Below are 16,227 nucleotides of genomic sequence, written 5' to 3'. Positions count from 1 at the left end.
GAGAGGATGGTGAGAGAGGGTGAGAGAGGATGGTGAGAGAGGGTGAGAGAGGATGTAGGAGAGGGTGAGAGGATGTAGGAGAGGGTGAGAGAGGATGTAGGAGAGGGTGAGAGAGGATGTAGGAGAGGGTGAGAGAGGATGTAGGAGAGGGTGAGAGAGGATGTAGGAGAGGGTGAGAGGATGTAGGAGAGGGTGAGAGAGGATGTAGGAGAGGGTGATAGAGGATGTAGGAGAGGGTGAGAGAGGATGTAGGAGAGAGGGGGGGGGTGGTGGGAGAGGGTGAGAGAGGATGTAGGAGAGGGTGAGAGGATGTAGGAGAGGGTGAGAGAGGATGTAGGAGAGGGTGATAGAGGATGTAGGAGAGGGTGAGAGAGGATGTAGGAGAGAGGGGGGGTGGTGGGAGAGGGTGAGAGAGGATGTAGGTGAGGGTGAGAGAGGATGGTGGGAGAGGGTGAGAGAGGATGGTGAGAGAGGATGTAGGTGAGGGTGAGAGGATGTAGGTGAGGGTGAGAGAGGATGGTGGGAGAGGGTGAGAGAGGATGGTGAGAGAGGATGTAGGTGAGGGTGAGAGAGGATGGTGGGAGAGGATGGTGGGAGAGGGTGAGAGAGGATGGTGAGAGAGGATGTAGGTGAGGGTGAGAGAGGATGGTGGGAGAGGATGGTGGGAGAGGGTGAGAGAGGATGGTGGGAGAGGATGGTGAGAGAGGATTGTGGGAGAGGATGTAGGTGAGGGTGAGAGAGGATGGTGGGAGAGGGTGAGAGAGGATGGTTGCAGAGGGTGAGAGAGGATGGTGGGAGTGGGTGAGAGGATGGTAGAAGAAGGTGAGAGAGGATGGGATGGAGTGAGGAAGGATGGTGGGAGAGGGTGAGAGAGGATGGTGAGAGAAGATTGGAGGGAGGATAGTGGGAGTGAGTATGATGGGAGAGGGTGAGGGAGGATGGGAGGGAGTTAGTGGATGGTGAGTGGATGGCGGGAGGATGGTGGGAGAGGCTGGGAGAGGGTGAGGGAGGATGGGAGGGAGTGAGTGGATGGTGAGTGGATGGTGGGAGGATGGTGAGTGAATGGTGAGTGGATGGTGGGAGAGGATGAGTGGATGGTGAGTGGATGGTGGGAGGATGGTGGGAGGATGGTGGGAGAGGCTGGGAGAGGGTGAGGGAGGATTGGAGGGAGGGAGTGGATGGTGAGTGGATGGTGAGTGGATGGTGGGAGGATGGTGGGAGAGGCTGGGAGAGGGTGAGGGAGGAGGGGAGGGAGTGAGTGGATGGTGGGAGGATGGTGGGAGAGGCTGGGAGAGGGTGAGGGAGTGAGTGGATGGTGAGTGGATGGTGAGTGGATGGTGGGAGGATGATGAGTGGATGGTGAGTGGATGGTGGAAGGATGGTGGGAGAGGCTGGGAGAGGGTGAGGGAGGATGGGAGGGAGTGAGTGGATGGTGGGAGGATGGTGGGAGAGGCTGGGAGAGGGTGAGGGAGGGTGGGAGGGAGTGAGTGGATGGTGAGTGGATGGTGAGTGGATGGTGGGAGGATGATGAGTGGATGGTGAGTGGATGGTGAGTGGATGGTGGGAGGATTGTGGGAGAGGCTGGGAGAGGGTGAGGGAGGATGGGAGGGAGTGAGTGGATGGTGGGAGGATGGTGGGAGGATGGTGGGAGAGGCTGGGAGAGGGTGAGGGAGGATGGGAGGGAGTGAGTGGATGGTGAGTGGATGGTGAGTGGATGGTGGGAGAGGGTGGGAGGATGGTGGGAGAGGCTGGGAGAGTGTGGAAAAGGATGGGAAAGGATGGTGGAAGAAGATGGGAGGGAAGATGGTGGGAGTAAGTATGGTGGGAGAGGGAGGATGGGAGGGAGTAAGAGGATGGTGAGAGGATGGTGAGTGGATGGTGAGTGGATGGTGGGAGGATGGTGGGAGAGGGTATGGAGGGAAGAAGGGAGTGAACTGGAACTTCTAAAAGACATTACATAGACAGTTACTATAGTAAAACTGACTTACCTCTGGTGTGAACCATCCCGGGATGAGAATTTTCAAAATGTGCCTCATCCTCCTGTTAATGTTAAATAATAGGTCAATGAATGAGACATAATAGAAATGTCTACAATCTACAATTGAATCATTGATGCAAACATTCAAAGCCTAAAAATCAACACGGACTCATAATGTGAATTTTCTGCATCCATTCATAATTTGTAGGTGAATAGGACTCCATATTTTCTGGTAAAATAATGGAAAAGTTTAATGTTATCATTAGATCATGGTTACAGCAAAATCTGACAACAATCAAACAAACGACTGTCAGCATATTAACCACATACATGATATTTTTATAAATCAATAGCACAGAACAGTCATAAACAATCAGTGAACATCACCACCATCTGTTTATTTCCTTGTCCAAATGCATTCAACAGATTGCAAAACTTATTGCAAATCAGCTACATATGAGTTGAGGGGTGGATTATCTACCTGAGAAACACGCCATCAACTGCAGCCTTTTCTTTTTTCTGGCCATGCTGAAACACAAAGTTCAACTTACAAGTACAAAAGCTAAAAAAGAAGAAACAACAATTTTCTGACCCACTAAGCATGCTACATACAAAGTTGCATATGGCTAGGTAATGGTTCAAAAGCAGATATTAATATGGCAGCCATATTGAAAAATCAGATTCTGTGAGCAAACTTTAACACTTTGACTAGATAATCCATGCAAAAATGTCTTGTAATCACTAGGTTTAAGCATGGTAAGTTTATTAATAGTCACAATGGTCAATGTAAATCAATGTGAGCATGAAATTATTGAGGAAAAAAAAACAAGTGTCCCTTACTCGCCTTAACACATTTTATCTGGACATATTGGAGTTTGGTGGGTCTGGTAGCCTAGTGGTTTAAGCATTCACATGTCACACCGAAGACCCGGGTTTGAATCCTGACATGGGTACAATGTGTGAAGCCCATTTCTGGTGTCCCCCACCATGATATTACTGGAATACTGCTAAAAGCGGCGTAAAACCAAACTCACTCACTCTCTCACTATTGAAGTTTATTGTCAAATCAGGTTCACTGCATATGTTGAAAACAAAGATTTACATAACAAAGCTCCCAATAATCAATGTATAAACTGAGTGCTCGATTTAGAGCATCTCACTGTGCCAAGTGTGGTCAATTTCTTCAGACAAGCAGAAGTTCAGTTTGTGAAGAAATCAAATAACATTATTTATTCGAACTGTATCAATGCTGTATCATGGACTTCAATCTAAGACTACAGCTGAGTGTTATCATTTGCTGATTAGTTTTTAAAGGTCAAAGGTAGGGATACTCACGATTTCACGACACATTTTGGTCTAGAGGTCGACACTCATATAAATCTTGAGACAGTTTTTATCTAAAGCCAGTTCTAAGCGGTGCAGCCAAGTTCAAAGGTCAAAACAAGGTCAAAGAAAGTGAAAGAAGGATCCATACACAGACAAACAAACTGATGCACGGCCTTCAAAATTACTGGTATACAAGTTGAGCTGACAATATCATCCAGCTTATATCATCTGGTTCCACTATAATTTCAGTATAACAGACAGCATCAACACATTAGGCTTAAACCAATAAACTCCTGCAACACCTGTGACCAGATACATGATATAGTAAATTTAATATCATCAGCTAAACTCTGGCTTTATATACTTGGGGGGCGGTCGGGTAGCCTAGTGGTTAAAGCGTTTGCTCGTCACGCCGAACACCGGGGTTCGATTCCTGACATGGGTACAATGTGTGAAGCCTATTTCTGGTGTCCCCCGCCATGATATTGCTGGAATATTGCTAAACGCGGCATAAAACCAAACTCACTCACTCACTTCATATACTTGTGCTTATTCCAAGGCAACCATACTGCTTTGAACAGTATCTCACTTATACCAAAGATTGTCAGCTTCATATTGAAGGAAAGGCCAAACTGATACAGGTCTCAAGGTTTCATGTGGAAGGAAAGGCCAAACTGATACAGGTCTCAAGGTTTCATGTGGAAGGAAAGGCCAAACTGATACAGGTCTCAAGGTTTCATATAGAAGGAAAGGTCAAACTGATACAGGTCTCAAGGTTTCATGTGGAAGGAAAGGCCAAACTGATACAGGTCTCAAGGTTTCATATGGAAGGAAAGGTCAAACTGTTACAGGTCTCAAGGTTTCATGTGGAAGGAAAGGCCAAACTGATACAGGTCTCAAGGTTTCATATGGAAGGAAAGGCCAAACTGATACAGGTCTCAAGGTTTCATATGGAAGGAAAGGCCAAACTGATACAGGTCTCAAGGTTTCATATGGAAGGAAAGGCCAAACTGATACAGGTCTCAAGGCTTCATCTGGGGTCATATTTTAGGACATGGGCTTATCATCATGAAAAATGTCCTGAGTGTTTTTTTTCAGTTTGTTCATCATGTTCATGATATAGAAGAATGTCCTGTCAAAACTGGATCAAACATGAAAATGTCCCATTGTCATGTTTCTCGCTTGATCACTTGGTCTTAGATGTTTAACTCCATGTGAAACACATGAGCATGGGTAGAGTGCTGACAAACCAAGAAACATAATCAGGGCAACCCGGGATTTAAACCTGATATGATTTCTAGCATGTCTTAGGGATGCATCTCAGCACAGTGAACTGCAGTGCCTGAGATAACATGGCCACGCTTGTGCCCTTTAGTTCAAAATATGTTAGAGTGAGTGAGTATGGTTTTACACCACTTTTAGCAATATTCCAGCAATATCACGGCAGGGGACACCAGAAATGGGCTTCACACTTTGTACCCATGTCAGGAATCGAACCAGGGTCTTCGGCGTGACGAGCGAACGCTTTAACCACTAGGCTACCCAACCGCCCCTCAAAATATGTTAGAGGTGAATAAGCTGAATAACATCCAGTGTGCAAACAATCTCTCTGATACCTCTCTGCATGAAGATCGGAGGACACTTCCAGAGGTTGCATCAGGGAAACTTTCTGATCAGTCAATCTAAACTCTTAGTACAAGAGAGCAAAACACACAAACCAGCACACATGTATCCAGCCTGCATGAATCTGATTTCTGTATTTTGAAAATGAGCTTAAACAACCATTCACAAATGACCATGTATGTATACTGCTATGAATATTTGATACACCCTGTCATTTCTGAGCTCTGTGACATTTATAGCCAAATGGAAGTACTATCAAAGGCAGATTTGTGTTCTATTTTGGTTAAAATTAAATTTTCCAAAACAAGTTGGTACATAAATTAAAACAAGATCATTTTAGAAATCAGGTATCTGACTGGCTCAAGAACCCACTCATCCTTTATTTAGATTGGGAGGTCCCATGCTTGCCGTAAAAGTAAACAACGCTTATCGTAAGAGGCGACTAAAGGGATCGGGTAGTCAGGCTCGGTGACTTGGTTGCCAACTTGGTGCATGTAATCGTATCCCAGTTGCGTGGATCGATGTTCATGATGCCAAATGCTGGATTGTCTTGTCCAAACTCGATTATTTACAGACCGTCATCATATGGCTGGAATATTGCTGAGTGTGGCATTAAAGAACAAAAAAAACAAAGATTGGGAGGTCAAAGGTAGCTCATGGCTCACCTGACACAACCGTCTATTGAGGTATCCCAAGAACTTAAAATATGAGAGGCATTACATTGGAGTAAAAGATTTGATTTTAATGAGATTGGTATTCAAAATTAATAGGCACCACAGCTGTTCTTCGGGGCATTGAGGGTTAAGACATACAAGGTGGTTTTCAAAGGACAGAGTTAAGGGATAGGGACCTCTTATCTGTCCCCTACCTGAAAATAGTGAAACATAATAAACATGATAATACCTTAATCATGTTAATAGCAGCAAGAAATAATTTTTAATTTCAAACATTGTTCAAGTCTGTATAAATAAATTGCAAAAGATTCTGTGGCATTTGATTGGCTAACCAAGCACTTTTTTTTACACTGTACATCTTTACCATAAACCGAAAAACAATTAGGCCACGCCCACTAATAGAAAACTGTTTCTTGATTGGTTTATAATAGAAAGGGCTTGTGTTGCATTTATTGCGCTGACTGTTGTCACCAATTCCGTATTGTTGTCTTCAGGGTTTTGAGTGTTAATCATGTTAATGTTATAAGATGCAGTTTGAAGTTATTATTGTTGACATAGTTTGCACCTGGACTTTTTGTATGTTTATACCATATTACCTTTTTATTCTTATTTATTGTGTTCATTTTACTTGTTCACATTCCACTATCAATTGGCTTTGATGAAAAATGATGTCTCCAGAAGTTTTAATGTTATCTTACCTGGGAGATGACAACTTTGATATCTGGCTGATTTCTGGAAAAGAGAAGTAGAAATAATGATTAATGATTATGTCTATTTGACATGTTTGAAACACTTCAATCATAAGGAAAAATCAAAAACTTTATTTCAGATACAGTCATATCATCATGCAACAGTCACGTGAGCTAAAGCTGTAAATGTTAACAGTAAATGAACAGAAAGGATGATACGCCATGCTCATAAAATATGAATAGGGAGGGGGTGGGGCACAAATAAATTATAGCTGTCCTTGTCAAATAAAGACATTGTGACCGTTTGTTTATTCAAGCTATTGGCCAATCAGCCATGGTTACCATGACTGCCATGTTTAGATTTGGATTAGAATTATGTTGGCAATTATTATCATGATTAAATACACCATTGCTGGAATCATATACAAATCTTGGCTGCAAAACTCCACAGGTGTCAGAAATGCAGTAAAAGTAGATAAAAGTCAAAGTCCATATTTGCAATGATCTATGGATATATTGTGTCCAGTGAATAAGCTAAATGTCTTCCACAAAGGGTAGTTTATTGCCACACAGCAAGTTTATTGATACTCTTAAAAGGATCATGAATGATGTAACGTGACTCTGGTTCATCAGCTGGCACAGCTATTATGTCCAGTTATCACACATTATCCTACTTATCCTATCTAAGTTATCAAGGGTCTGGTAGGGCATGCCCTTGTCATGCTTGTTACAAAGGTATAGCTAGGTTACCATTTCCTTATATAACCATACTTGTTTCTATTGCAACAAGAATGGAGAAATGTAACTTTGCTATATCTTATCACTTTAGCTAAACTTCAATATTGAAAGCGAGACATGACATGCTTCCTGATGTAAAAGTAAGTTAGGCTACCACAGGCTGGGCCAACAAGCCGGTTAATAGGTAGATCACTTCAGTCTTGCGTGATCAAAATTGACGTCACTTCGGAACAAATCAATCATAACCACCTATAAGATCAGTCTTTGAAGCAATAATACAATACTGAACGCTTAAGCATCGCCACCAGCCATGCATTGACTCAGAAACTCGCCGAGGCGACCGTTACTGTCAAGACGACAAGCTTTTGCTTCTCCTCGAACGAGTGGTTGGTCATCCATGCAGTCAGTGTCAAAATAATGCCATGACTAAAAGTAATGATAAACTCAAATTCTAATTTACTCTTACCTTCTCGTCTTCTTGAAGTTGACATTTTTGTAGACAAGGTATATACCCACACCTATGGCCGTGACAATTGCTGAATTCCTTGGCGTGAGTTTGCTATGCACAGCCATGTTTTCCCCAGGTGAAGGTCAGAGGTCACTTCCGGTGTAAAGTGCAACCCTCACTTCTCTGGTAGTTCGATCCGTGACAAGTGTCATTTCGAAACACGTTCAATCCTGCAGTACGGATTTGATTAAACAATGTAACCCGTTATTCTTTTTCAGGAAAAAGTGTTCTTTTTTACATGTATAAATTACGTCTTTTTCAGTATTTCATAGATTAGGGACTGGTCATTTGTTGTAGAGGATGGAGGGTGGGTGGGGAGAGGTGTGTGTGTGTGTGTGTGGGGGGGGGGGGGGGGGGGGGGGATATAAATGCTGGAATAATGCTGAGTGTGACGTTTTGAAACAAACAAGTAAACATACCCGCCCAAGAAGCAATACAATTAAGACAAGAAGCAATATAATTGACACAAGAAGCAATACAAGTGACACAGTAAGCAATACAATTAACACTCGAAGCAATACAATTAACACAATAAGCAATACAATTAACACAAGAAGCAATACAATTAACACAATAAGCAATACGTTTGACACAACAAGCAATACAATTAACACAAGGAGCAACATAAATTCCGAAGTTACAAAAACATGCCAAAAAGAGGACAAAATAAAACACACAACTATTTCAACAGATTCTTCCGTTGTGTGAAATAAAACAGAGTGCAGTTTATTTCAAGGTCGGGGTGTGGTCAGTGGAGAATCTGTATCAGAGTATCAGGGTCATAAATTTGACAATTTCTGTCTTTAAAATGTTGTAAATATTACAAATATGTGGTTTTCATGCCGGTCAAAAAGAACCAGCCCTTGTGTCCATATATTCGGCTCCGTTTCACTGGTAACCATTTTCATGATTTTGCATCCTTTGGGAGGGTAGACTGAGTGAGTGAGTATGGCTGTAGCAATATTCTAGCAATATGATGACTGGGACACCAGAAATAAGCTTCACACAATTAATTCATGTGGGTAATCGAACCCCGAATTTCGGCGTACGAGCGAATGCTTGATCTACCTGGCTACCACGCAGCTCTTGGGGAGGACAGAGATTGTGTTTATGTCTTAAAAAGTGTTTGAGTGAAATCTTATATAACATGTAAAAGAAGAGATGTAGGTTTCTAAAATAAATTCCATATGTCATTTTAAATATTTCAATGTATATTTGTGTATTGCAGTGTATTTTGGCCATAGTGAGTGAGAGACTATGGTTTTACGCCACTTTTAGCAATTTTCCAGCAATATCACGGCGGGGGACACCATAAATGGGCTTCCAACGTATTTTGGCCATACGATCCAGGCAAATATATATAAATTGTAACAATATCAACATAAAATGAAAGTTTATGTGTGCGTGTATTATAGACACCAAGTCTGTTTTAATAGAAAATATTTGTAGGAATTGTGATAACTATCCGGTGCACAGAAAGGCAGGTCCCCAATATGAATGTCTAGTAATCAGTCTGTTGTGGCCAACCACTGCTGCAATCCCACATGCTTAAGGCTACAAACATAATAGTCTTGGTTCTCAGGCACCACCCGCATTTACCATTAGTCCGCCGCACGTTTTGTTTTTATTTCAATTTAAAAATAGAAATATAATATAAATCCTAATACTTACACACAATGCACAAAAAAATGAAAATGGAAACAAAAACGAAACCTGCAATGAACTTTATGATGATGTGGGCAGTGCCTGAGAACTGAGACTATTATTTCTTTTAGCCTAAATGTCGCAATTTTAACTGAAGTCAAAATGGGAAAGCGTTTGCTACCATATCATACCATGGACCTATATAACCCATATATAAGATATAAGATACGTACTCATCACTGATATTATTTCACAATGAGATAATTTGTATGGATTCAAGTATTCTGTAAAGTCTAGTATCGCTTTTACTTTGTATTTTATGATTGTGCACATTGTGCATTGTGTACTTGGAATCATGACTCTATTTTTAAATGTAATTTAGGGTAAAGATCAGCTTATACACTGAAAATATGAAAGGCGCGTGTTTTCTCCTCGATAATAGTGTGCTTAGGTCAACATTAACATGAAGGGGCACCTGCTCCAAGAACGATAACTCTGTTTGACCAAGGAGTTCTTCAGTGTTGAGAAACGCAAGCAGACTATCCCAAAATGGTGTAACATTCATGCTAACAAGGTAACAAATACTTACCAAACGCTTTTTAAATACAGTATCTTAAAAGTATTTGATATATGAAACCAGCATATGCTCTCATATGACTAAATTGTGATGCGTGAATTTGCGTGTTTATCCTTGAACCTTTCGTGCAAAGGAAATGTTCGGTTGTTGACATGACCACGAATATTAGGCCTATCCATTTCGGTCGAGCGAAGGTCCACAGCGGCAACCAAAGTCCCTTGAGTAATGTTTATTTCTTGTCATCTTTCATTTTCTGAAAATTCAAAGTTAGAGGAAAACATAAATTTGTAAAAAAACAACCTTTGTGACCTATCCAGAACAAAGAAATAGGATAAGCTGATTATGATTGTCAATCTGAATTAAAATAACTGATTAGGTCTCTCATTGACAGAATGGAATTGTCATGCGTGTTTCTGTGATTGGCTTTTGTACATTGATATGTCATTATTCATTTTAGTCTTGTAAGTGTGTAAAGATATTGAGAATTTTTGTTAAGATATAAACAATTTTGTTGTTGTTATAGTTAGTGAATTCTGAAATTTTTTATATGTATTTAACTTGAACGATTGTACCCGAAAGGAGATAAAAAATGACTGACAAAGCTAATGAGGATTGTTTTGGGTTATTTTATGTAATGCTTACTGGGAGATAATGTTGATTTTTTTTAAATGGTTAGGAGTCAAACACACAATCCACATGATCAATGTAGGCAAATACATTTTCAACTGAATACTTGACCTAGGCCTAATGATTATAAACAGAAATGTGTTGTACTTATTTACACAGCAACACAAGATTTGTAATTGAAGAGAACTATCTGTCACTATGAGTTGGCTAAAAATAAACCAAATCTAATCAACAAGGATTGGTAATAAATGTTTCTCGTGTGAATAATATATATTGGATACATTATGAGGTGATTTTGAGGGATCACACAGATTTTGTTTTATCCCAAGCTGAGTGGATGTAGCTGAAGCTTTTGTGTTTGCTAAAGGTGTATTTGGTGTAAGTATGAGAAAAGGAATTTGACACTGGTTGCCAGCAATGTCAGTAACCTTGATAACTCCCAGACACATTATCAATATATTCCTGTCTAAATTGCATGAAGTAGAAATTGTGCCTTGAAACAATAAGCTTGCCTTAAATGGAAATCTATCAGTGTTGATGAGTTTATTTTGTGGTATACTAAAATTCTTAATGCTTTTAGATGTTTAGATATCAATCCAATATTGAAATAATACAAACTATCAATTTAATGTACAATTGTAAGAGAGTTCAGAGCATCAAGAATGAACGACATATCACCATGATCACAGCATGAGGAAATTAGCAACATTCAAGTGCATTCACAGACTTGATTATCCAGGGAGTGGTGTCTCTTTTCTGTTATGAAAAATAACCTGGACCTATTTGTTTTGAAAGTGACATCACCATTTCCTCGCTTTGAACATGTGAGTGTAATTGCGTTGGATGGCTATTTGTAGTGGCATCTATCTCAAATAGGGTTCAAAATGGATCTGTGGTAAATGGCTGTTTATCATAATAGAATGGAGTGAGTATGGTTTTACACTGCTTTATGCAAGATTGCAGAAATATCATGGCAGGATACACCAGAAATTGGCTTCACACATTGTACCCATATGGGGAATCTAACCCGAGCCGTTTGCATGATGAGCGAACACTTAAACCACTAGTCAACACCCACTGCTCCTAATAGAATGGTGATATGATATCCTTCAAGGCTTCAAGGCCTGCACTTGTTCATGATAATTGGTATGTACCAAGTTGTTAAAATGTTGTCAATGAGCCCACTGATAAATTAGTAACAAATGTAATTTATTTTAAAATGTTTCCGACAGAAATCTGTTCAAAACTTCATTCCTCTATATCATGTATATGAAACTGCCATTCTGCAGCAAATGCATCCATGAGATTGTGAAGCAGTACATGCTGACTTCTACTGTGATTTTGTTACAGGAATGCTTTGACGCTATGGCATGTGCTGCCCCTATTGTCTCACCTTCCAAACCATCCATCAGTGAGGTAATCAATGTGAAACTCTTTATTACCTCCTACACTGATGAGTTCTTTACTGAAAGGGAGATAATCAGGAAAGAGGTATGTATTTGAGCTTGCTTGTTGTTTGACGCTGCACTCGGCAATATTCCATCTATATGACAGCAGTCTAAATAATCAAGTCTTGACCATCCAGTGCAGTAAGAAAAGTCTGCCAATGGGTGCTGTAGGATTTACATTGCATTTTTGAATCTTCAGTTGTCTACAAATCATAAAATATATTTTAAATCTATATACCAATTGCTTCCTTAATGACTTACCTACAAATATGTATACTTTATTTCAATGAAAGTGAAATTTGAATAAGGATTCCTGATGGAAAACAAAATCAGTGTTGTTTCAAGGGGCCATCTTGTTTTCCAAAACCTAAACTATTTTTTGTTATCTAAATCACCATAAATTTGCAGATACTACCTGAGGTTCGAGCATGGTGTGAGCAAAAGAAACTGAACCTAATTGAGCATGCAATCAAATGGGTAAGTACACATGATGTTTCTTGTTTCTTATATAATGCACCCCACATGGTTTATTTTCCCATCATTAATTTATGTATAGGATAAAACACTTACCCTCAGGTTTTTATGATATTTAAAACCTTTAACCTTGGGATAAAACCGAGAGACTGACACCCCTCGGTTTTATTCCGAGGATGAAGGTTTTAATCTCATGAAAACCTGAGGGTAAGTGTTTTATCTAACTTATGAACCGAAGAAAGAAAATTAACACAGCATTTATCAACATTTTTATGTTTCAAACATACTTTCCATGAACCTCAGTTAATGGACCTAAAATATCTGTTGCTGGCGTACGGGTACTTGAAAAAGACATTCTTAAAAGCATTGTGATTTATTAGCGTATCTGAAGCCTTGTGGTACACTCACTGGGCTACAGATGCAAAGGTTGCATGTTCGATCTGCAGGAATATAAACATGATAAAGAAAACATTTGTCATTTGATTTTACATTTCATTACATTGTGTTCAAATGCAAAATACATTTCTAGTGAGATACATTCATATGTTACAATATAAATGGACATTGTATTAATAAAGTCCCAGGGATATTATAACATATTATATTGCAAATATCACCGGGATATTATACAAAATCCTGGGGATATTATATCATCCCTGTTTATGAGATTTATTCCGACTGGAGAACAATAGGATGACGTCACTGGAGGTTTATTATATACGAAAAACAACTGCTAGTCGTTTATTTCTTATATGAGATATCAACATTTTGTACAGCCTCTTTAAGCATGTTAAGGATGTCAATAAAATGTACAAACTTTTGCAAAATATTTACTTGTATTTCATAATTGATGACTCCCTGAATACAATCCGACCTCTCAAAAATAAAGTGCAATTTATGGCATCATCAAGTTGTGAGCGCATGGTCAAATCTCCAGACTGATGTCATGATAGAACAATGTTTTACTGTGAAATTAACCACACTTTGTTTTTCATTGTTCTTGCTGGTTACGGCATCAACTCTTCCAAACTGTCCTTACATTAAGCATATTAAATCAAGGCACAAAATTTAAATGTCTATGTCCTAGGAGTTGCAGTTCTGAATTGTTTTTTTAAAATTCAATAAGAATTTGTGTTTAATGTTTACTTCTTGTGCTTTCATCCTGTTCATGACAAACCCCAATTGTATCACACATATGATGTGTTAATATTAATCCCATTTCAGGGGGGTCGGCATCCCGACCGCCGGGAAGTGTCGGAGCTGGAGAGAGCTCAGACCAGCATTGAGAACTGTTACTACAACAATATCATGCCTCTCTTCATCAATATTACCAGGTAATCCTTTCTTGAAATATGGTGGAAACATGTTGATAATTGTGTGAAAAGTAAAGATGTACTATCATCATTTCAAAGAATGTATAGAGAATCTTGTCACTCTTTATATCTAACATCACAAAGAATTGATTAAGGGAGCAAAACTGCATACGCTGATCGAAGAGGGTGTACATGGGTATGCACCTTCCTTTTTCAAACAAACTGAACATTATTACATTTGGAAGGTTCATTGATGCTTGGTTATAAAACATTTGCTGATATATTTTCCATAAATTTACATGATTTATTGGTTAATGAATGAAAATTGCCAAATAACAAAATGTACCCCTCCTTGTCTAAAAAGCTGTATCAGCCCTTGAACTGTAGCATGTGTAGTGCTCACCAATGGATTTGTTTTCTCAGTTTGACGAGTGTGAACATTTAGTATTATGATCCCTAAACCTAAAACATGATGACAAGTATAATGGTATGTTTTTCACGTAGTCAAAGCAAGTGATTATCCTTACAAATAAAAATATTTTGATTTGTAGTGAGTCTATTGGTTGGGTGCCTATGTGGGGGGAGTATGCTGATGAGGTGATAGAGGACTATATTGAAGCCTATGGCCTTCTTGTGGAGGACCTGCAAGTCCTGTATGGAGCGTACAGGGAGGACAATCTCAACTGTGAGTTATCTCCCCTTACAATGTATGCCATTCATTGCTGTTTTTTATGTTAAAACATTTTCAACTAATTTGGGCATCTATTTATCAATATCTTATGCAAGTATATAAACAGATTTTATCATTAATTATATTTTTCAGCTATCTTTCTCATCAGAAATGATTCTTTTCTTGAATCTGTATGTGAGGAAGGAAAGAAGAATTTTGTACAGAGGACCTCAGCATCAGAGAAAATCTGTGGACCACATGACAAAATATCACAGAAGTTTCCGGTAAGCTGCCTCTTTTCATTATGAGACATTAGTTGGAATTGGGTCAGAAACAGCCCCAAGTTCCCCATTGCTTGTTTAAAATCTGACTAAAATGAGGATTAAGTGGCAACAATGTGTGACTTTGATGATAGTGTGTCATCATATATCTCACTGGTGTTAATTGTTGGTCATGCTGTCAACCATGGTTTACCTGTCCCAGACTTGGTTGTTAATAGGCTGACATGATCTGGCTGTAATATTGCTGACTACAGCATTAAACATGTAGTCACTCACTCACTGTGACTCATCAGCTAGCTTCTCTTAAAGTCATGAGTCCCAATCTCATTAAAATCAGTTCTCGCTGCCGCTAAACAAAGATCTGAGGACATCCCATTACAGGTCACATCAGAATGAACTTTTGCGAACTTTGACCGACCACTGAAATAACTAATAAGTCAACATCAGCCAAATAGAAAGCAGCTTTCTCGAGCTTTAAGGCACTCGTTTCAACCTGGCGACTTCCATTTCAGACTATGCTTGAAAAATATGTTGACACAGTTCTCGATTAAAATTTTGAAAACTGAACAAACTAACATTCCGGAATGTCTAATATATGGTTGAGATTGTATGGCAGTACTTCCCACCAATGCCTCCTCCATTCAAATGTTTATCCTGGGGAGCCGAGAGATAGATGTGACGGAATCAGAATACACCATGTTAACGTTTTCGAGGTTGCATGACGCTTTGATTGGTCGAATGAAAGGTTGTTCTGACATGACCTGTAATGGGATGTCCTCAGATCTTTGTTTAGTGATAGCGAGAACTAAGATCTGATTTTAATGAGATTGTCATGAGTCCAAGAGTTTTATTAACCCTCAGGTACATATTTTGATTCTAATGTTTGATTGTGTTATAATTCAGAGTCATCGAATAAAGCACTATAAGTGTGAGTACAAAGGGATTGATCACAAGAAGAGACCCCAGATCAAACTAGCTGATGAACTTAAACAAGAGGTAAGGAATGGAGATCTGTCATTGTTATCCATATGTTAACCTTTAAGTTCAAGTACCCATGCTTGTCACAACAACCAACTAATTAGGATCAGGTGGTAATCACTTCTGCTAATAATGTGTGACCTGACTGATGGTGTGCTATGATTGTGGGTTTGAATCCTGGTTCGCCCCAAATTCTGTTTCTAATTTCGTCAGCACCATACTCATGCTCAGTGGAGAATATCTGAGACGTGTAACATTTTGAGCTTTCCTCCCACATTAAGGGGACCTAACTGGAATACTGTTAAAAGATGTGTTAAACCAAACTCACTCACTGGTGGTGTGGATCAAGAAGGACCTGGGTTAGAACAGGCCCACATCACTCTGCTGTTTGTTATAAGAGGAGAGACCTGTGAAGATCCGGGGTAGAATAGGTCTTCAGCAACCCATGCTTGCCGTAAAAGGCCACTATGCTTGGTTGATTATTTACAGACCACCGGCATATAGCTGAAATATTGCTGAGTGCGTCGTTAAACAACAAACAAACAAACAAAGTCATAAGAGGATACTAAATGGAACAGGTGGTCAGACTCATTCACATGGTGTTCTGTGTATGAACCCTGACTGTGTAGGATGTTGCTCATTATGTCAATTATTGGTTTGTCTGGCCCAGATTTGATTA

General features: G+C 39.7%; 2 protein-coding genes across 2 annotated transcripts in view; one reads left to right on the top strand and one right to left on the bottom strand.

Annotated features, from left to right (window-relative positions):
* The window catches only part of LOC124138843 (ATP-binding cassette sub-family D member 3-like), a 69,599-nt gene extending 61,981 nt beyond the window's left edge, over positions 1–7,618 (bottom strand). The window contains exons 1-4 of the mRNA XM_048399724.1: positions 7,495–7,618; positions 6,300–6,333; positions 2,460–2,506; positions 1,989–2,040 (exon numbers count right to left, since the gene is read on the bottom strand). Of these exons, the coding sequence (XP_048255681.1) occupies positions 1,989–2,040; positions 2,460–2,506; positions 6,300–6,333; positions 7,495–7,601 (240 nt within the window). The 5' untranslated portion in view covers positions 7,602–7,618. The remainder of the gene's footprint in view (positions 1–1,988; positions 2,041–2,459; positions 2,507–6,299; positions 6,334–7,494) is intronic.
* Positions 7,619–9,692: 2,074 nt separating this feature from the next.
* Positions 9,693–16,227, top strand: part of LOC124138789 (nephrocystin-3-like) — a 43,130-nt gene continuing 36,595 nt past the window's right edge. Inside the window, exons 1-7 of the mRNA XM_046505657.2 lie at positions 9,693–9,754; positions 11,735–11,875; positions 12,241–12,309; positions 13,531–13,640; positions 14,171–14,304; positions 14,443–14,573; positions 15,474–15,566. Coding sequence (XP_046361613.1) covers positions 11,750–11,875; positions 12,241–12,309; positions 13,531–13,640; positions 14,171–14,304; positions 14,443–14,573; positions 15,474–15,566 — 663 coding nt within the window. The 5' untranslated portion in view covers positions 9,693–9,754; positions 11,735–11,749. The remainder of the gene's footprint in view (positions 9,755–11,734; positions 11,876–12,240; positions 12,310–13,530; positions 13,641–14,170; positions 14,305–14,442; positions 14,574–15,473; positions 15,567–16,227) is intronic.

This window comes from Haliotis rufescens, unplaced genomic scaffold (assembly GCF_023055435.1).
Source record: "Haliotis rufescens isolate VD_foot unplaced genomic scaffold, xgHalRufe1.0.p SCAF_2, whole genome shotgun sequence".
Classification (NCBI taxonomy): Eukaryota; Metazoa; Mollusca; class Gastropoda; order Lepetellida; family Haliotidae; genus Haliotis; species Haliotis rufescens.
Note: the sequence above shows the minus strand (reverse complement) of the source record. Positions and strands in the feature narration are given on the sequence as shown.